A 22,830-nucleotide genomic window follows, 5' to 3' on the forward strand; every position below is an offset into this window, starting at 1 on the left:
CAATATCCCAATGAACTGGGCAGAGCAAATGGACTTGTTAGGAGCTTTTCACTTCTTAAACCCACCTATGCAGTGAAGACATTCCTCAGCACATTCACTATGAAGTTGCTACTTGAAAAACATTTTGGGGCAACAAAAAAGAGGAAAAACAAAAGAGAGGAGAGGAGAGGAGAGGAGAGGAGAGGAGAGGAGAGGAGAGGAGAGGAGAGGAGAGGAGAGGAGAGGAGAGGAGAGGAGAGGAGAGGAGAGGAGAGGAGAGGAGAGGAGAGGAGAGGAGAGGAGAGGAGAGGAGAGGAGAGGAGAGGAGAGGAGAGGAGAGGAGAGGAGAGGAGAGGAGAGGAGAGGAGAGGAGAGGAGAGGAGAGGAGAGGAGAGGAAAGGAAAGGAAAGGAAAGGAAAGGAAAGGAAAGGAAAGGAAAGGAAAGGAAAGGAAAGGAAAGGAAAGGAAAGGAAAGGAAAGGAAAGGAAAGGAAAGGAAAGGAAAGGAAAGGAAAGGAAAGGAAACTTGGGTGCCTTAGACACACAACTGTTCTTCTAGCCTTGTGTTTCAACAGCAAACTCTGCCTGCTCCTTCCCTCACAATGACTTCCTGGGAAATTCTCTCTGTTTCACTATGTATTTAGAGATCTTGGTAAAAATAAAGTTGCTTGTTTTAGAGACACTCTGGGGTTTGTAATAGTGGAACATGACACAGGATGGGATTTTTTATTTCACTGAGGTATCTAGAAATGCCAAGTCATTGCTCAATTGACTGCCAGACTACAGCACACTAGCCAACTGGAGTTTCTTTGTTTCTTTAACATAAAATCCCACAGACAAGAGCACATATTTTTAGAGAGAAGCTTAGAGCTCACTGTGTAATTCTAGAGTTTCTAAGTACGAATAAGGCATACGGCAGTCAGAAAACACAGGGGGTTAAAAAACCCCAAAATCAACATCTCCACTAGTTCTTAGCACTTCCCATAGACATTTGAGACTTTAAATTGCTGTTATTTTTAGGGATGATAGTCTGACATGGCAAAGCTACTAGTTTATTCTTTAGGAAGCTACTTTTTCCTCTAAGAGTTTCTTTTAGACTTCAGCAGTGCTTTGAAAAAGTTATGTATGAATTACAAAAAGAAATACTAAATTCTTCCAGAGGGAAAACACTGAGCTGGAAAAAGGGCCCAGTAGTAGGTATCATTACATGTTCTCTCTTGGATGAAAGAATCATATTCTCTAATGATCCTTGCTTCCACAGAACCCACCCTCTCTACACAGCTAAGGAGATCACAGCAAATCCCACCAGTTCTTTAAAGCATATCGTGAAAAACTGTTTCACAGTTGAGCTTTCCAAGATAATATGTTACAGTGTTTATTTTCTCTCCTCCTTAGGCAAAGATCAGAATCTTAACGTTCTCTCTGAAACCTCTTTCTTCAAGTACCTGCAGTAAAAAGGGAGATGCAAGGAGCCTTAGGCAAGCTATGCTGTGCAGACCAAACCCAGAGCTCCAGACGTCGGAGCTGGAAGACCCTTTATCAATTCTCAAGTGTGAAAGCACAATCGATTTCTGTGGCTCAGGATATTAGCAATGCCCAGTGTCGAATTACTGTTAGTTTGAACAACTTCCCAGAAGCGATGGGAAGTGTCTGCAGTAAGAGCCAGCCTGAAACATAAAACTCCAGCACAGCTGAGACCTGCTGAGCACCATCACGTAGGATGCACTTAGGATTTGGGGTTTTTTTTGACTTCCAACTCCAGTGAAAAGAAATAATGGATCATTCATGACAGAGAGCACACAGTGGGTTAATGCAGTAGCTTTTCACAGAGATCCAGATTCAAATGTTATATTTAGGTCAAAAATGAAAACCTAGTGCAATCCTAGACTTTGCCTTCACATTTCCCATTCACAAGCTTTAGCATTCTCTACTCAGAAGAGACTTAATGACTTGTAAGAGCTTCAGAGAATCAGTCAGAATAAACCAGGAAAAGTATTGGGAAGAAGGCTTAGTATCTTCTTAGTATCTTAGAATTCTATGACTCTATGATTCTATCTTCTGACACTACTGATGACCACACACTGCTAAGCTAACTTCTCTGTCACGAGTACGACGGTTACAGTATTTCAAAAGGAAAAACACTGATGAAAATAAAAGAATGCCAAGGAAGTACAAAGATGAATTTGAGAATATTCCAGTAAGTTTAGGATTGCTACCTCACAATACGTGAGGGCTGGATAAAGGACGGAAGAAACTTGTCACCAGTAACTGTTTCTAACTGAAATAGTAATACAAAGCTTTCTTTAAAACAGATCACATCTGAACACACACCACAAAACAGAGCTGCCAATTATGCTCTAAAAAGCAAGGTCCCTTTGCTCAGCCTCCAAGACTTTAACTGCTCTGGAATTTGAGCTTTTAGTACCAATTTAATCAGCTAGCTTAATCCTCCCCAGAAGAACAGACTTTTCTAAAGCAGAAGAAAACTGACTGATACTTCTATGTGCACAATTGCTTTGAGTTTCATTAGTTGTGCTGGCAGTCCATTTCTCTGTTGCCACCTTTTTTAATTCTAATTACATTCTCATTACTTTTAGGGTCAAGGTTTTCTGGATTTGAAAAAGCAGTCCATCAATGTCTTAAAAATTAAAAGCAATGAAGGCAATTGCTGGTAACTGTATAATAGACCTAAGATAAGGCTCTCCTTTGGGGCAAGGGCAAAAGAATGTTGCCCTTGAATAAATATTTACAGGAAATATTTACTCTTGCATAAATCATTTATATATTTATATAACAAGTGTATTTTACAAAGCGACATGCTGTAGCCTTCATTATAACCTCAACAGGCTCCACTATTCACGTTTCATTTCCAAAAGAAGGCATCATTCCATGCAAACTTTGCACACTTTGGCACTGTAAAATGATAGGAAGAGCAGGTACATTTACAATGGTTTTTTTCTCCTCCCTATTTTTCACAGGAACACAGTTACACGATGGCAAAGTTGGAAGGAGATGACATTAGACAAGTTGCAGTTGTTATAAAACACAGTAAGAGCTATTGTTGAGAGTAACTGCTAAAGATTAATCAAGATGGAAAAAATGTACTTAGCATGATTATGAATGTTTAACCTGACATTTTTCCTGCCTTAACATGAAGTAAAAGCATTTTTTTTGTGTGCAAGTATTTCTTAGAGAAAAATGTTATATAAAGATGTATAAAAGTGTCTGCAAAGACATACATAAAAGAGGAAATCTGACTTAGAAAAGTATGAAATGATTAACTGCCATTGAACTGATGACTTCTGTAGCTCATTCTGTACTGTCATACACTGGAACAGGTTATCACAGAAAAGCCAGCACGGTAGCTGCAGAGACCATACTAAGTAATCAGAGAGAGAGACAAAAAGAAGTGAGGAAGGAGGAATTTATGTTTTTTTCTAATTACTAGAAGATGAAAATGATGCTGAAATTTAGAATGACGTTATGAAGATAATAATTTTAACTCCTGTTAAAATGTACATACCTGAGTGACACCATGTTTCCGAGCTCTGCTGGTAAACTGCGAATTTTATTAGAAGACAGGTCCAGATATACCAGATTGTGAAGCTTGGCAATGTCCGAAGGAATACGGGATAAGGAATTGTCACTGAGATGCAAAGCTGTCAAATGGGTCAGTGTCCACAACGATGAACTTAAGCTTCTCACTTTCCCTGTGGAAGGAAGGTACAAAATCAAATATAACACTTAAACTATACAGGTTTGCTAGTAATCAACCGCAAGTAAACATGAGGGGCGGAAGGCTTGAGGGGGAGCTTTGTTTGGGGTTTGTTGTGTTTTATTGTTGTTATTTTATTCAATGAAAATTCCATTAAACACCCATTCTGTAGATCACAATAATCTGGCAATGCATAACAGAATGTAAGGCATTGCCAGGGATGCTTAGATTGCTTTATTTCAATCCATACTAACGGTTTAAACATCTGTCTTTCCCAAGTGACATACAAAACAAGACCTGTTTACTAACTGACCATGAAATCAAAAATTAACAGAGATGTAAGACACAGATTTTTTTTTTTCCAATTATAGTTTATGTCCGAGATGAAAGATGCTGCTTCGGTTTGCCCCTTATTTCTGTGCAACATCTTTCAAACCAAAAATCTTTATTCTATGGCGTTAATCCAGCCAAGAACAGATAGAAGCACTATATTTAGGGTGACTAAGATGCTTAGTTGAGAACATGGATTTCCATCTGGCATTCAACTAAAAGCTGCATAAACTATTGCCAGATATTTTAAAAAACGGTATGATTTTTGTGTCAACTGAAGGGTGGAAACACGGATTGTGTGACAGAGTCAAGATTTTAACATTGCCACATGCAAGGAATGTGAGATATCATCGGAAGGTCTCAAAACACTTATTCTCTCCAAGACTTCTTTTTTCTCCCCCAGGACTATATCCTTTTTTCATTTACAGAAATCATCTCACTGTATCAAAAGCATTAGAAGAATACCAACACCAGTTTGTCCACAGCAAAAAGTTATTTGCAAGAGCCCTTTAAAAAACTCACCACGACTCACCAATATTAAGAATAGTCTAGTTAATAATATACCAACATACACAGTTTTTAATGCCTTCCTTTAAATGATTCAAAATAAAAGAAGTCATATTTACTGCCTGGGGAAAGCTACCCTGATACACATGTATCTGGGACTTGGCCCCTGGTAATAAAGGGTTTAATACAAGTATCATTTCCAGTGAGCTCTAATAAAGTGAGTGGCACAGAAATCCTGCAATGAAAAAGCTCAGTGATTTAAAAGAGAGTAGTTAAAACATTTGTGGCTTTCTGTATTGGATGACCAAGGATTTTGCAAGGAAAAGAGAGTGAGAACATTAATAAAACAAACACATTGTCACATTTTATTTTGCAAGGCAAATACATACAGTTCATAAAGGATGCATGCTGCTGTAATGCTCAGTAAGAAATTTTTTGAAAGGTTTTAAATACAAATCAATAGTTCTTGGCATTTTAAAAACTGAGCAGCCAGCCTCTTGCAATGCAAACAGGGGACTTTGATCAAAGAAACCCTTGTAGCTGAAAGGATTTCTAATCAATATCACTGATCCTTCCTCTTCACTCCCTGCACCTCTCTTGGCTGGAATCAGTCTATAGCAAGATTACCAAGCATGAAAGGCAAGAGCCATCACTTAAGGCATTTCCTACGCAGAGGCAGCAGATGTCCAAGTGGATATCCAAGCCTAATGCTGATTCCTGAAGCAGCATTTAACTAGGTTTCTGCATCTGTAACCTTCAAGTAAAGAAAGCTATTCACATGTTTAGGCACGTGGCACTTGAAGCAAGACACAGATTCAATGATCTGGATGGAAAGGCTCTTCACAATTCAAAGAACTCTATTTGTATTCATCCTTCCAAAAATTTAATCTATTAGACATTTATTTAGAAACACCACATAGCAATCTCTGCAGTCTCTTAAGGAACCTCTACATTTAAGCAAATTTTCAGACTACATTTACATCACCACAAAATATTTTTTTTAATTCTTAACATATTTGCTTGAATTTCCTTGTAAACACACTTTATGTAAACAGAAATTACTCTACAAATCGAAAAACTGGTGTCCCACATCAGTTGGAATTCAGGTTTATGAACTCTGAGCATTTTCAAGAAAAGATCCAAAAGTCAGACAGCATCTCAAAGCTAGCAGAGTTGAGGATTTTCTTTTTTTTATTTAAAATCTCAAGAACAGAGCAAAGATTTACAACTGCTTCTAAACTAAAAACTTCTGCTTCAATAGAAACTATACTGTCAGGGACTAGATACATTACTTAAAAGTAACAGCATATGTCTATGTATGAATCCCAAATTAAATCTCTTCTTTTTGACAGATTAGATAGTAAATCCACATTCTCACCCACCCCATCTTCTTAAAACACAAAGAACTCATACCCATATCCTCATCTTCCCAGCTTTCCTACATGTTAGGATTTCCCACCTGCCTCAACTTACCTCTCCTACTGCTCTCTATGTTATCCCACCCCAGCCTCTTCCCTCACCACACACAGAGACTGGCAGCTGCTATGGTGGTGTGCTGGCTCACTTCAAGGTAGGTAACTCCACTCTCAGACTTCTTGTACAATCCCATATTAACATGGGCTACTCTTAATGTGCAATGAGTTCATAACTCGGACTGTTCCTCAGTTTCTTACCACTTATTTCCAACTCTGCCCAGTGTGATTTCTTTCCGTTGGCTGCTTCTTCTGAGGACATAATTGTGTACATCCTCCGTGGATCAGGTGGATCGTACTTTTCCTTGGGCATTCCTGTTGAGACAAAGAGGCAAATAGTTACTTAAGATATTATGTAGTAAGAATTCTTTAAAAGGCAATTTCCATTTCAGTTAAACTTCACATCGGACGTTGGCTTCAAATGCTTTTCAGAACCTCAGATAAAGATAGCTCATAGCCATTTACAAATTTAACTCTGCTATAAAATAGAAGAACACAGATTCCTCATGCCCTTAGAATGGGGCAGACAACAGCCTAACCTCTCACCCAATCTTTTAACAAAATCTGTAAACCAACACAAACAGTGTGCTTTGCAACCTTTTGTGGGTATGTCACTGTGTTCTTCACAATCAATCCATCCCACCACAGGCTCTTGGTTCTTCAACAATAAAACTTCCAGAAGTGATGACAACCACCATCAGAATCTCCCTCGTACAAACCATAAAGAAAACACTTGGTAATAACCTTTACTTTTTACCAGTTCCAGGTTTACTGCAATTCTCAACTCTTCACACAATTCAGCATCCAAGAAAAGAATTAAGGTTTCAAAAAAAATCCTCAATTCTTTAAGTCTGAAAAATGACAGCATTTAACCCAGCCCTCATCCTACTCTCTTCAATCTGGAAATCCTGTACCTGAGGCAGACATTTCTATCGCTTTCTTCAGCCAGGTGTTTAACACCGAAATTTAACTCCATTTCTCTCACACTCTTTCACGTCATTCCCGATAACTTGACAGGAAACATTTTTCATTTCTAATCTCTTTTTATCATACCAAATCATGGACCTTGAGAGAGAAATTGGCAAATATTCCTGTTCAAAAAAACCTCCTTTCAGCTTTCCTGTACATTAATATACCTGTACTGTTTCACTAACAAAAGGAAGGGGGAGACACTCAAAAAACCACAAACAAACAAAAACCTCAAAACCCAAAGATAAAAAGAAGGCATTCCTGACTATATATATGAAAGCCCTGTGCGATAACCCTCCATTTAACATGAGCCAGCTCTCCTCTGTCCCAGAAGAAATACATCTGGGTTTTAGTCAGTTTAAGAGGAAAAAGAGCTTATATAGATTTTAATCAAATCATCATTCAAAGCCCACCTGGACAAGTTCCTGTGTGACCTACTGTAGGTGGTCCTGCTCTGGCAGGGGGGTTGGACTAGATGATCTTTCAAGGTCCTTTCCAACCCTTAAGATACTGTGATTCTATACTAATTGACAAACTAGCCCTGCATTTTCAAGGTACGTAGGACTTCGAATAAAATTCATATTTGTCACAAACAAGAATAATGCTTTTTCATTACCCTAATTACATCTATGAAGTTTTGTGGCAAAGATTTCACCATTTTAAGCTGCCACGTCCAAACACACACAGAAAGGCACAAGCAAGAAGCTATAAAATTATTTATAAGAAACAGAGAAATTAAACATTGCTTTCCAAATCACATTTAAAAACACATTACAAGCAATATTATGAAATTATTAAGGAAAACACATTACATCAATATAACACTACCCAAAAGTAAATAAAGAATCAAGAAGCAGCTATGCTGGTCAAAATCATGAGCACATCTATCTACCAGGCCTTTTAAGGTTTGCTAATTTTTCCATATCCTTGTGAGTAAAGTGAATACATCAGAAGTGTGTTGTAATTATATAAAGAATAAACAAGGAATAACCATCAGAAAATTAGAATATCAACCAGACTTATTATCTGTTTATTAACTTTACTGGAAAATGTTTGCTTTGCATGTTAAAAAAACCAACAGAACCCTTCCCATAACTTTTAGCTAATTATGCATCAGTTAAAATAAAGCTTTTAAGCACCACATGCTTACTTTAATACATCAGCTTTTCCACTAATTCACACTCCTCCTTCCTTTTCCCACTCCTACTACTGGTCAAAACCAGATCTCTGCAGTAAAAAGAAATTCCCCTTTAAAAAGTGAATTATGGGTAAAAGGATGAGATTATAAATAGCAGCTGGGTGGAGCTCCTTAAAGAATGAAGGTACTCTACTACTCAGGGTATTGCAATCATCAAGCATAAGTCTTTCTTCTTCAAACAAAACAACTAAAGGAGATAAGACTAGATTATAACCACCCAAAAGGTAAAAGCTTAATTCCTCCCTGAAATAACTATGCCAGTAGTGCAACAATGTACAGTAACATAAAGAGCATCTCTCCTGTTATTGCTATCTATAATTCACAAAGATCAATGCCACATAGCAACAGCCCAGTTTGTCAGGAAACATTTACCTTCCGTGGTCACTTGATGCTTTCCTCTTCCTGCAGCTCCCTGAATTAATATTTTTTTCTTAATTTTTCACAAAAGGAGACAGGTATAGTAAAGACAGAAATCTCATTCAGTACAGAAATATGAATGTTCCCCAGAGCACACTCAATCACATGCACTAATTAACAGCCTTGCTGGTACCAGCAGCATATCGTTCCTCGCTACCAGAAGAGGATGACATACTTTTCCAATGGGCTTTGTTAATGTGTGCTAAAACAATTACAGATTTAAGAGTCTGAGGTTTTAACACTGGATCCTGGTGACCCCATGCTCCTGGTCCATCCATGGCACTACTCTTCCTCTCCTTTAAGTTCCTGATGTTGATGGTTTTCCCTTTCTCACTGCTGCATTTCACAGTGATGATTCCCTGCTGTTTGGGATTCCCAGGAGCAAACAAAAAAAGCAGCGAATGCTTGAGGGCCTCCTGGCTGAAGAAGCTGCTAATGACTGACAGCACCACTGACATCCACACCATAATACCCAAGGTACTGGATCCCCAAGTGTTAGAACATCTTTATTCATCACATAGATATCAAGATTTCTCAAGGTCTGACAGTAAGGCTAAATTTGGGTCATACTTCATGGGACATCATAAGACACCAGTGTAATACCTTGCATTGTATTTCAAAACTTCACAGAACGGAGTACATAAAGAAAAATTAAATCAATCTCTTTTACAAATCATCACCTCTCATCCCTTCTCCATCTCTCCAAATCCAAAATTACAGCTTGCTGAGCTGCTACAGTTAACTGTAAAAGCAGAGGTAAACTTCAGACTAAGTGATACAGTTTCAGCAGAATAGAGCAATTTTAAGTAAGAAGTAGAAAGTGGTGTTGAACAACTTTCAAGTCATTGACAACTGCTGCTTTAAACTATCATGACAATTATTTTCCAAAGACCTTACACCACCTTTAATTTTCAGTTACACCACCATAGAAGGTAGAAAGCACCACTAACACTAGGCTGTTACCACATCCAGTAAGTTAGTTAATAAAGAAGAAAATATTTACAAAGACAAGACATGGATGCTGGGATCACACCCCAAACTGTCAATTTCATGAGGAGGACATTTAAATATGTTTGAAAGTAAATGAAAATGTTTACTATCTTGTACCAAGATAGTAAAAACAGAAAAGCTTGAGAGTTCAAGAGGAGGGAGGCTGTCCATTCCTACTCTTGAGTCGCCCAGTCCCAACACAGAATTATCCCAAAGAAACTAAGCTAAACCAGGGTGATGAGGTAGACAGAGCAAATGATCTGATGTAGGGAATTAGATCTCAAGTCTGCAGTGTAGACACAGTTTTAAGCCTTGTTTTGCAAGAGGGTACAGAGAGAAAGGCAGTAGGACAGAGCAAGGGAGAGCAGAGGCAGACAATACCCTTCAGGGAAAGGTGCAAGGCAAGGACAATGAGAAACAAAAAGAGAAGAAAAAACCTGAAGGTTATAAATTCAAGGAAGGGTAACCTGTTAGAAGTGCTGACAAAATTAGCTCATACAACAGGTAGATGATAGAGGAGCACCAACTTTGGTTTCACTCAGAACAGATCCCTAGAAATTAAGCCAAATTTTCACAGGTTGAGGTGCACCTGTACCAATTGCTACCTGTCTCTCCAGATTAAAGCAATGAGTGCAGTCAGGTGATGAACAGCCAGGCTTGGCCTTCTTTCTGAGACTTGTGCTGAAGAAGAACCAGTGTGGTCACCAGTAGTGTTACAAGTGGCTGTGCTGTACTTCAACACTGTTCTCACTCTGCTCCTGAGGAGCACTTAGAGCACCAGTGCCATTACAGGCACGTGTCTGGAGGACCTGGTGGCCTAGAAAAGGAGGGAGTTGCCTGAAGGCCAAACTGTGACAACTAAGCTGCTAGCTGTAGAAGAATGAAGAGTTCAGGCCATTACCTGACAAGACTCTTCAAATGGTAAGTTTCCTAAGCTCTAAGTGTGTGTCAAGTGGAAATCAGGTTATGAGGTAATTAATCCTCTAAATGAGAATGTAAACTACCAATAAATAACACCTCTAAAATGGAGAAGTGATAATCTGGGGAAACTGCTTTGAGGGACAAGGCAGGAAAGATGGAGACTTTTTTCCTGTCCTTCCCTTCTGCCATTTTTATGAAATGGGAAGATAGGGGGAAGAATGATTTAATCAAAATACATAGGTGAGCAAGTTTCTTAAGATGAAGTGAGTTGTTTGTATTTTGGTGTTTTATTTTGGTTTTGTAATTATAAACAGAAAATATTACAGAAGTTCTTTATATCCCAAAACGCTTTCTATTATACCACATATAAACTGACTCTATTTCAAAACAGCTCCTGCAGGCCAGGTACCACTGACCCTTTATTAGCTTTACTACAAATGCAGGTATCAAGTTTGCCTAGAAAACTCTCACAGAAACATCAGCTTGTTCCATTTCCAAGTTTAAAATGGGGAAAGAAAACTTGAATTATAAAACTTTGTAGAAAATGATGAACAAGTGAGAACAGCAGGGGTTAGTGTTCAAGCACAATGTCTGATTTAATCAACTATTCAGAAATAACTATTTTGATACTTAATAAGTAGCATCCACAAATTCCATTTAGAACTATGAGAGTACCTTTAGAAATACCTCAGGATCACTATGCTGAAGCATTACAACTGTTCTGAACCTTCTTGACACATGTTGATGACTTCCCTCCTTTTACTTGTTACTACTTATCACTAATAAACTGATATAGATGAGGAGAACCAAAAGGAGAAAGTAAACAAAGTAGCATCACACCCAATAAAGTGCAGAATTATTCAAACTTCTTGCTACTTTAACTGACGATGATGAATGAACTATACAAATCTAGATCCTAATGAAGCTAGGAGTAACACAACAATTGAAACATTTTCCACTTACTGATGCAGAACAGTATTACTTGCCAAATAAATGACTCTCACACTGCTGACAAGTAGCAGGATAAAAACCAATCCTCAGTACTTCCTGTAAATTATAAACCATTAAGTTACTCAAAGATCTTGCAAGAAAACGATAGCACATATTGGGAGACTTTTTTTCTTTCTCCAAGCACTACCATTAGAAGCTCTATGACCTATGTGCCTCTAACCTCAAAGCTTTCTCATGCAATTCCAAGTTTCATTTGAAAATTAGTTCAAATCACCTTCTCCACCAATATATTTCTTAAACTGACAGGCATGTCTTCAAAGTTAATTTAAGATCCTTCTCACCCCCCCCACCAGCCATTTCCAGTGTGGTTTTACAATGCATGAAGCAGAACTAAGCTGGTCTCACTACTGTTCCTTCCTCCCCAGAACCATGTATTTCCACTTCACTCTTGCATCAGCACTGACTTTTGCCTGATAAGAAAAGGAGATGATGAAAAGAATTAAACTGGCTAAAAGCTAGGGAGAAAGATGGGGAAAAAATATTTGAGGGATCTTAGCCTCTTGTATTATTACTCCTGCACAGTAGCAATGTGCACATGGATCTGTAGCACAGCTGTTCACAGGACTGAAATTGGGACAACATAATTATCTTTCTGGGTACACCTACCTGAAATCTCTTCTTGCACAGCAGGAAGCAAAAATCTTGCTTCCAAATACCTTCATCCATCCATGCATTAGTTAAATAGTAACATTGAACAAAGTCTGAAATACTAACTGAAGTCAAAGTACGCTGCCTTTAAGATAACTTAAAGCTGTAGCAGTTCCAGCAATGTATAGGCTAACCAGAAATGTTAACCTGCACTTAAAGGGTTCCTGTCTACACTTGAGCCTAACTAGAATGAATAGAAATTACTGCTTTAAACTCCAAACAGTGATCCTCTTCCAAGAGACCAGAAATATATGCAAAAGATTACTATGCTTTGGAAAAAAAAAAAAAGGTACTCTCATAGTGCTGTATTTCAGTTTATACTATAAAACTTGCAACTTGCTTATTCCCACTCACAAACCCACTACCCATTCTTTGAAGTACTTTTCCAAAATGAATCAATCTTTCTATGGGAACTTAATTACATTTCAGCTTCATGTACAGGCAAACGAAGCAACAATCCCATGTAAACACATTGTCCCTGGCTGGGATGATGAGGCCCAACATCTGTCTTCTCACAGAGAAGCAACAGAAGCTTGAACAAGCTTATGATAAAGGTCATTCCCTACAGAATTTCCACATGAATTGATGAGTTGACTCAATGACTGTACCTACCCTCTGTCTATACCATGCCTAGGCAATAATCTAGACACTGATGTTACTACTGAAAAATGATGGAGACAATATTCATAGGCAACACATCACCATGAAGAAGGGACACAAGCAAGCAATCAACACATCCCAGCTAAACTGAGTTTCACATGAAGTAAATTTAATGTACTTCAGCTAAACTACTATTTAAAATTATTTGGGACCATCCCCAATCCCCTACCTGAGACGTAAAACTTTAAAACTAGAGAATTAAATGGTTTTTCTGCATGCCTGACATTGTTCCTACAAAGTTTTCTAAATGTCATGTCACTCTTATTCCTTTTTTTAAAAAATCTTTACACCTATGGTTTTGGATTTCCTAACTACTCACAGGTAGAGTAGGGAAGAATACTTGGATCCTGTCAGAAAACAACTTCCGGTTGTATTTTGTTGCAATACACAAGTGTGCAAGTAGACAAACCAAAGTTCAGAAATGCAGGTGTAAGCACTACCTAAAAGAAAATAAACCTGAAATAGTGAAAGCTTCCTCAAATTAGAGGATCCATATTAAAGCATGAGAAGTAAAATTAAGTATATTTTTATGCTGAATAAATACAAATTTGAGGACTTGCCTATCTATTGAAAAACAACCTTGCACTTTCTATGAGTGAACAAGATTGCTCTTGAAATATACACAAAGAAAACATCAGTGTTCCAAGAAAACACAGATTTATTTGTTTTTCCTACTAGTAGGCTACTTTTAGGTAAAGATAAAGTCTGTTGTGTAAACACCTATTATTTGTTGTCTAGTGCAAACACTCATCATTTTATTTTAAAAAGGCTGTTCCAGTTGGGATTTTTTTTTTACACTAAGTACATAGTACTGGAAATGTAAGACCAGAAAATAATCTGATTAGGAAAATAGCTGAAGTGTAACACCTGAATTCTTCAGAATACACTTCTCAGAATGAAAAATTTCCTTTTACTTAGTGTGAGGAGTGACAGCAGTAACAGCTGTGTGTACAGGCAGAACTGGAGCAGCACAAGAATGACATACACCCCACCTCCCAAGAGACTCAACTAAAACATGTAGGAAAGTGTCAAGATCCCCTTAACCCAATTTATAGCTTAATGTTGGAATGATCTAAACTTAAAAAAATAAAAATGCTGTTGAGTCAACACAAAGGCAATTGATTCATCGCAAGTGCTTTTTCACTGGGTCACATCACATGTTAGCATATTAAGATTTAATGCCTTCATCAAGGAAGTAATGCTTCTTCATATTTTGAGGATTTCTAAAAGTAGAATTTTACATGACTGCTGATATGAAACCAGTTACCCTTCCTCTTTTTCAGACTCAGATAATGCAGTGGGATGTGAAGATGTATTACAACTATGTAATAATATATACAAGACACTGATTTAGTCAATATACATTAGTTCATGTGAGTATATCTAGAATATGACTAATCACATGAGTTATTTGATTTTGCATATTTAAGTTCTACTACAGAAAACTCAGAACTTGGCAAATGCTTTTGTATTCTTTAAAAAAAAAAAAAATCTATGACGCTGTAGAAGTTCTACAAAACCCTTCATCTAGTCAAAGATGATTAAAATGAGACCTAACTCTCCTGAAGCTTCAGAAAAACAAAGCACCTTGGTTCAGATCAACAGGGTCACATAGGTCAAAAAAGATACATGCTGTTTTCAAAGCAGGAAGATTTGGTTAGACTATAGAGCTATACAGCACTGACTAGATTTGGCTTCAAATTTCAAGTTCAAAAACCAGTCAATTCATCTTTTTATGATGACCACATCATTAAGTTTTTACCTGCAGGTATTTCATGTTAATTGAGGTTTCTTTGCCCTTCTTAACTACTTGGTTATAGAAATTAAAACTGCCTGGTTACAAGGTGTGTGACAGAGGTAGGGAGGTTGCCATTTTGCAAACTTCTACTTCTCCTGCCCAACCTGCTTCCCTCCACTCCACCTGCAGTGACAATTCCTGTGTTAATAGTGTATGTTTTAACACCTAAACCTTGGAAGGTGTTAAAAACTTATCTACCATAGTTTCACTAGTGCAAAGAAGCAATTTTCACTTTCACGGTCAGTTGCTATAAAGACCAGTCTGCATTCAAAAGAGCTCCAAAATGTCACTTCCATGGTCAGTTGCTATAAAGACCAGTCTGCATTCAAAAGAGCTCCAAATGGTCAGAATACAAAAGGCACAATTGAGCACAGAGGTCCTTGATTGTTCCAACTTTTAGATAGATCTACAAGATAGATCTATTTTATCTGACTCATTACAAAGAATTCAAGTTCCCATCCTTTACCCTGCACACCACCTAATAATTACAAATATTATGTCCAAATGTTCTCAGTGTAGCATAGACATAGTCCAGATGATTAGAGTTCCTAATTATCAGCTATTATATGTAATTATGCCTATAGTAAAGGCCACTGTATAAAAACTAAATATTTACACAAAACCAAATTGCAAAGCAAAGGGTGACCTTTAACTGGTATCCCTAGAAACACTCTGACTAGCTAATGAGTACTCTACAACATTCGGATTTTTGCATTCTCTGTTTTAGTGTATTCTGAAATGCCAGTATATTAAAAGATCAGTCAGGTTCACTAATTACTTGAAGGATTTCCTTGCATTATGTAATTATATATTGTATGAATAAGATGGAATCCAAAAGATCAACTTTAAAAGGAAGAGTTCCATCATAAAACACAAAGCTTCAAGTTTTAAAAATGCAGATAGGCAGCAAGACCAAGGCTTACAAGCTTTACCTAAAAACATCTTCAGAAAGCTAGTAAGAATGGTCTTACACTCCAAAACATTAATGTAATACTTAGCCTCGATTATGTCCAGACAATTGTATCTGACAATATAGTGTCATGATATATGGAACATTGATTCTTGGTTAGTATTCAGAATGCTGCACAATTTCTTATCTTGGCCCAACTCAGTAATCTGTTCCAAGTACTAGCATATATATCCCAATGTTCTTTATTGGCATGCATATGCCAGTGTTCCTTACTCCACTTTCCTGTCATGCATTTGCAGAATACTTAATAGATTTCTGTTGTTTTGTGGGTAAAAACATGAAGTCACTGCAGAAAACCTTATTCTCTTTCTTAGTATTGCAACAGAACATATGAAGATTGGACATGACCTCACTTGCTACAGATTTGAATGTCAGCCTAATAAGAGATGTGGGTATCTAAATCCAAAAATCTTTGCCTTCCTAAAAATCAATTTCTAGATATTGAGATGCTTGTTAGTATTAGAGTTGCTAAACTAACTGAAGTTCAAGTTTGTTCCCCCATCTAGCCACATCCTGACAGGAAAAAAACCAAAACAGACTATTCATAGACTGTTTTTACATCAAATTAAACCAACAAGCCTGAGAATGTTGTTCCACAGCCATGCTCTTGTTTAGCAAAGCCAACTCGAGATTTCTTTCCTGTCCCCACGTTCCATTTCATCACCTCCCTCTGTTGTGTTGATGCAGTGATTTCTGAGATGAACTAAGAAAGTGGAGGTTATTGTTGCTGCTTTTTGGTTTGTTTTGTTTTTTAAAAAAACAGTTATCACCACTCCAGCCACATCACTGCTTGGTTTTCAGCATTTCCCTGGCGACCATTGTACAGAAGTAGATTATGTGGAGTTAATGGGCAACCAGAGTAGCAGCCTTCCAAGTTCAGCCACTGGAAGAAAGTCGTGACATACTACATGCATGACTGACAATTACTATATGATCAGTTCTCAAATCTTCAGAGGTGGCTCTTTCCTCAGCAAAGCACAGATTCCTTCCTCGTTTTACATATTCTTCACACAGATGACTTGTTACTAAAAACTCTTGTTCCTTAGAGTACTCTGTTTTCAGATGGATTGTGATTAGGGCAGCACTGAAACTCCTCTGGACCTTTGCTTTGTCAGGTAAAGCTCTTCTATTGGGTGGACAACTATGAGAACCTCTTCATAAGAACATTTAAAAGTGTTAATGGTCAGGGTTTGGCATAAAACATTTTAACATTTTTTTATTATTTAGCCATTACAATGCTATCTCATTCTGACAGGTGATACACACCAGATCATACATGCTCAAATCCAGTTGTATTTTAGTTCAGTTTCAAGCCTTCCTGTCTTTGTAGGTTTCAGTTCAATGTGGGTTTTGTTACAAGAAAAAGATCTGTCTCTGAAGCCCACCCAGTGCTTAAAGCTTTTTTTCTGATCCCTGACTCTGCAAATTGATCTATGCAGAGAGATACTTTTGTGGAGTGTCATTTAAAGTCAGATCAACTTCCAGAATCCACATCTCACTCATCAATACACTCCAAAATAGCTCAAGCAGTAAAGCCATATAGATTATTTGTAATATGCAGTACATTAAATTACAGTATACTTGACATCGTCTCCTAACTATGGCCAGATGCTGTACCTAACGACATGAGCTATGACTCAGACTTGCTTCAGCATATTTTAGAAACCCCTAGTCTCCAGACTGAAACAAGGAAGCTCAAAAAACTGAAGGAGGCCTTGGAAATACTGATACTGTAAAATGGTATAGAAACTTCAGGATGGTCTTAAGGTAGGAAGCTGCTTCCTTGCAGAATTAAGGTTACACATCAGGAATGTGAACTAAGACACACAAGAGACCCATCAAAATACCCAGGCTGTGATCACAACGTCTAGATTTGACAGCCTCTACAACATGCCTAACAGCTTTCCCAGCCTAAAAAGAAATAATAAATCAATCTCTTCCTGCAGAGCTCCATTATAAGATAGACTGAAATACTAACTGCAAGTATTTTAATTCTGAAGTGAACAGCTATGTATGTATTTTCTGCTCCTAGTCCCTCCTTGATTCCTTCACTTTAAAAAAAAAAGCCCTCTGAGGTATTAACAAAAGGATTCGTGTTGCAGTCTTACAAAAGAAAAATGGAGCTCTTGCGAGCTCTTGCCAATGTTATTGTCTGTTTGTTTTAAATAAGCACCATCCTAGAAGCATAATTAGTAGCTCAAAAGTACACGTTAAGCATTTAAACAGCTTTTTCTATAGGACCTGCCTAAGCATTTGTAAATTCTTCAAGACTTAAACTGCAGAAATAGCTCAATGTAGAAATTCTGAGTGCAGGTCGCCAAGCTTCCCCATTGAGCGGCCTTCTACAACCCAATTTAACTTAATACAGTGCTAATAATCTTGCAGGATATTGTACAGTAATCACACTTCCAAGTGTGAAGCACCAGCACTGAAGATGGAATACAAAACAGAGGAAACCCTGCAGTGACTCAGTTTGAGCAATTTACATGTAAAGCTTTCAAAATTACACCATGAAGAAGCCTAAATTTAGACTGGATTTGGTGATGTCAGTTAAGCATCTTGACACCAAAAGTACTGTAAGATCTCAATATATGGATTAAAAAACCCCACATACGTTGAATGCAACAGGGCAAGGGTCAGTCTCCATTTCACACAACCAGGACTACAATCTAGAGGTGGGAGTCTGTTGAGAGTATTCTTGTGAATTTTTAAGGTCAGTGGTAGGGGGTTTTTTTGAGCCCATCTCACACAATTGTAACCTTTTAATACTATCTATTTCTCCTGGGAAAAAAAACAAACAAACAACTTATGGAAGCAAGTGACAATTTTTGTACATTCTTCAATTCTGAAGACTGAAAGATCTTCATTCATAGAGATGCCGTCTGCGTATAATCTTGGCTAAATGTGGCATCATTTGGGCCAGGGATGTAATGGTACAGACCACACATATACATGTGTACAGCAAAAGCTACATGACAAAATCTGAAAATAATGTCAAATTCAGAACCAGGGCCTCTGCAGCTGGAACTGGCTGTTGTAGCAGGTGCTGCACAACTGGAAAGGGGAACTCTGGTTTGTCACCCAGCCTCCTAGGCATGAGAGTAATTTTAATAGTAAGACATACTGTCCTACAAACAAAAATACTTTGTTTTTTGAAGACAGATTAACATGACCGTTTCTATTTATGCTGCCATGCTTTTAAAAATAGATGCTCTCATTCATCTTTTGGGAAAGAACTTTTAGTTTGCTCAATTTTGGGAGCACTTGACCCCATTTTATACATAGTCACTTCCAACCTGAATATTGCACTCACTTTGAAGAATGCCTTCCTGATATCAAGCATAGCCTGATCTTTACGCTTTTTACCTTGGAAGGTACCATTCTCACTCAATTTGTGCCTCTTGATAACATGTTTTCAAGTTTTCTTACATAAAACATGACAAGTGTTTACCTGCCCATGCAGTATTACAGTCTCATCTATCTTTGTATTTCAGCTCTTCCTCTAAAATTCAAGCAAAGTAAACAGCCTGAACACCTCAAGATTGCCTTCAGGGTTCAACTTCAAAATGCAAACAGAAAAGTGATGCATGGGAATATCCTTTTTATAACTGGATTGATCCAAACAATTCAGGTGAAAAGTGAACAAAGAGTTAATCCAAATGCGAAGGGCTCCATTTCAGTAATAGCATGAATAAACCCCCACAGAAGGCTTCATTGCTAGCAGCAAACTCCACAGAGTCCAGATGAACCAGCAGGAAGAACAGAGGGCGGATAATCCTGTAAAATTACCCCAGTGGAAAGGTTGATAAATTCCCAATTACGAGACCTGCTCTAGAATGAAAAAAAAAAAGCGAGATACAATACAGTTACCAGTCAACACTTGCACATCTTTGTGTTTAAGCCAGACAAATACCACAGGTATTTCTTAATCCCTTGAATTTTGAATTAGTTACCCATTGTGGGAAAAATCTAGATTAAGAAAATAAGCTCCAGAAATCAAATGAGAAACCCAAAGCTCTGCAACCCTAGTTACAAAGCAATAACTGTGAAGTTGTTTTCAGCAATATAGTTTTCTATGCATTTGTGGAAATACAGATTTCTGTAATAAACAAAATAAACCACAAACCCTCCATTTTACTGTATTTGTTGTGAGTATATTTCTTATGTTACACAAAGCAAAGTAGGTTTTGTTTGAATTTTTAATGTCTGTGGGAAAACTGCTGATAAAATAAGGGTTCACGATATATATGTACATCAAGACAGAGACAGGTGCATAGGTACGTACTTTCCTAAAGCCTCGTCTGATCCCAGGCTTAAAATTCTCTATAAAATGGGCCACGAGCAAAAGCTGTCCCGTAAGCCCGATGGCAGATGATGGAGTACAGGAGCTTCAACCCCACTCCTCCAGGCCTGCAGGGTGCAGGAGCTCCGCATCCCGCTAAGGTGCTCAGACGAACAGAGTCGAACCAACGCAATAAAAGCCCGCCCCTCAATCAGCTCGATCAAAGAGCGATCGCAGCGCAGACACCGGATTGCGCCGAGCTCCGCTGGGGCCCGTGTCCCCCCCGCCCCAACTCCCCTCTGTTTATCCCTGCATGCGTCCGTCCCGCCGCCTCACGTGCCGCCGCGCGGCCCGCCTCCCGCGCGCGCCCATTGGCCGCCGCGGCCGCCACTCACGGCGCGCGCCGGCCTCGCCGCGCTCTGCCTCCGCCGAAGGAGCGAGGGGCCGTTGCGGGCCCCGGCGCCGGCGAGGCCGCGGCTGCCGCTGCCGGCGGGGCGGGCGGCTGCCGGCTGCTCCTTCCGGAAGAGGAGAGTCGGTCCCCTGACAGGCAGCGCGGCAGGCCCTCGCTCTGCTCCCAGCGAGGCGAATGGGCCTCCGGAGAGGCAGAGACGCGGTGCGATGAGGCTGGACGGACAATTACCAGATTGATGTCATTTCCCTCTGCCTTTGTTTAATTATTTTAAACTCAATTGCACAGTGAGGGGGAAAAAAAACACAACAACAACAACAAAAAAAACTTCAGGCTTACAGATGCCATTATACTAATTTCGCTTAATTGCCTCCCCGATGCAAATAAGAGCCGGGCTCCCTGCGAGGCGCCGCCCGGCCCGGCTCCCTTCCGCACGCCGGGTGGGTGTTTACCGGCCTCCGGCCGGGAGTGCGTGGCCGGGCAAGTTCCCGGCGGCGGACCCCCCCCCCCCGTCCCCGCCGCTCCCCGCTTTGATAGCAGACTTGTCGCACCCGCTTCCGCGGTGCGGAGCCTCCCCCGGGCGTCCCCGCACCAACAACCGCCTGGGGCCCAGCGCTTCCTCCAGTGCCACCCGCCCCCCTCCACCCGGAGCCCCTCACCCCCCCAGAGGAGCCTCACTCCCCTCCCCGTGACACCCCAAACGACGCGGCGCGAGGTGCGCCCCCCAAACTCCGAGGGAGGCTCCCCCCTTGCCCCCCCCCCCCCCCCCCCAGGATAACACCGCTTCGCTCCCCCACGGCCGTACCCCCCCCAGTCCTGCCCCCTCGAGCCATAACCCCCCCGGGCGAGGCCCCCCCGCGGCGGGACCGCCCCTACCTGTGGCTGCAGCATCCCCGTCCCCCCGCCGCCCTCGCTCCGCCGCCTGCCTGGCTCTTTGTTTCCTGCCGCGGGCCGGACGGGAGAGCAGCTCCCCCCCGCCTCTTCCTCACACTCATTGAAAGCAAACAAGCATCATGGCGGCGCTGGCGGCGGCGGTTGCGGGCGGGCCGGCCCTCCTCCTCCTCCTCCTCCTCCTCCTCCTCCTCTCCCTCCGCCCCGCCTGCCCAGGCTGCCTGCACTCCGCGCACGCTCCGCGGCCGCGGACAGAAACGCGGGGGGGGGGCGGGAGTGCGGGGCAAGCTGTAGGGTGAGGGGACAGAGAGGCCGGGGGAGCAGCGGCGGCGCTGAGGAAGGGCTAAAGGCGTGATAAAAGATGGGGGAAGGCTGTTTGGGGCACCCCCGTAAGAATCAGGGGGTTGTCGAAGGCGGAAGAAGGAGGTGGGAAAGTGGGTGAAAGTAGTGTGTCAGCTGTATGGTAAAACATGAAAACTGTAAATGGTAAATCACAGGGAAACGGTTTCTAACGGGAGTCCAGGAAGCATCATAAAAATAGTCACTTGTTTGGAAAAGGACTTTAAATTCTCCTGCCAAAGTCCAAAACGGGAATTGAAGCTCACAGTGGATGTGCTCAGTTGAAATGTGGATGGTGTGCTGAACACTTTTTATTAAAAAGGCTGTCTGGTATATCTTTGTGTCCTCAATAGCAAAATGATGTCCCAGATCCATTGCAGTGGCATTTGCACAAACCGGTTGCTATGAAATGACCACTGGAATTACCATCAGCACCTTTGTGGAACTACATCATTTTCTCCCTTTAACCAGTAAATGGATGCATATCAAGATATTCTGAAAAATAAAGGGCGTTGTGGTTCTTTCTACTGCCCTGTTGTAACAAGACTTTACAGCAAAATGAGAGGTGCAAGATGAAGTGATGGTGGAAAAGTGACATCTGTGGTGTGCTGGCCAAAATCATAAATAATGAATTCGAAATGATTTCCTCTGCTTTTCAGAGAGGTAAAATGTTAATACTATTGGTGATACAACAGCAAATGTGTGCTTGATATGCATCACCTCATTGAAAGGAGCAGTAAAGACAAAAACATTATCCCAGATACACAGCCCTATTTCTGAACTGGGGAAACTGAATGAGAATTGAAGCCTCCTCTGTTCAGATATAACTGAATACGTCTCTGGAAATAAACTGCACTCACACTGTTGTGTAACAAGGCATTTTCTTTTAACAAATTTAAAGGAGGATGGGGCCTGATCGTGCTTCTTAAGAGCAGCACTTTGAAAAAGACGACTCTGGCATGCTGCAAGATGGCAGAACATCCTCTGGTGCAAGACCGAGTCCTTTGGCACTTTGTTGGAAATAATCCTGCAATACTTCAGATTTCTGTTCAGCCTTATCATATCACGTATCTGAAATGCTCCTGGATGATAAACTATCTCCTCACCACAGGGTGCAGTCCTGTGCTGGAGATATCTGAGCTAGCTCCGTTATGGGATGCGGCACAGGCTGTGGCAGAACCATCGGATCTGCTTCCTGGCTTGGCTGCCTCTGAAGAGCTGACAGTCATTCAAACCTAACTCAAGTAACTCTACATGTCATTCTTCTGCGCTGTATGTCTTTTCTTTCTGATAACCAGCTGTCCCACACATTCTTCAGTTAATGC

At 40.2% G+C, this 22,830-nt stretch overlaps 1 protein-coding gene across 3 annotated transcripts in view; it reads right to left on the bottom strand.

Annotated features, from left to right (window-relative positions):
- The window catches only part of CNOT6 (CCR4-NOT transcription complex subunit 6), a 33,426-nt gene extending 12,116 nt beyond the window's left edge, over nucleotides 1–21,310 (bottom strand). For 2 of the 3 annotated variants that reach the window (XM_062002458.1, XM_062002456.1), the window contains exons 1-3: nucleotides 21,152–21,310; nucleotides 6,204–6,317; nucleotides 3,502–3,688 (exon numbers count right to left, since the gene is read on the bottom strand). In XM_062002458.1, coding sequence (XP_061858442.1) covers nucleotides 3,502–3,688; nucleotides 6,204–6,315 — 299 coding nt within the window. In that variant the 5' untranslated portion in view covers nucleotides 6,316–6,317; nucleotides 21,152–21,310. Of the gene's footprint in view, nucleotides 1–3,501; nucleotides 3,689–6,203; nucleotides 6,318–19,035; nucleotides 19,121–21,151 lie in introns of those variants that run through there. The other variant, XM_062002457.1, reaches the window with a different exon arrangement.
- Nucleotides 21,311–22,830: the final 1,520 nt, after the last annotated feature.

This window comes from Colius striatus, chromosome 9, assembly GCF_028858725.1.
Source record: "Colius striatus isolate bColStr4 chromosome 9, bColStr4.1.hap1, whole genome shotgun sequence".
NCBI classification, from domain to species: Eukaryota; Metazoa; Chordata; class Aves; order Coliiformes; family Coliidae; genus Colius; species Colius striatus.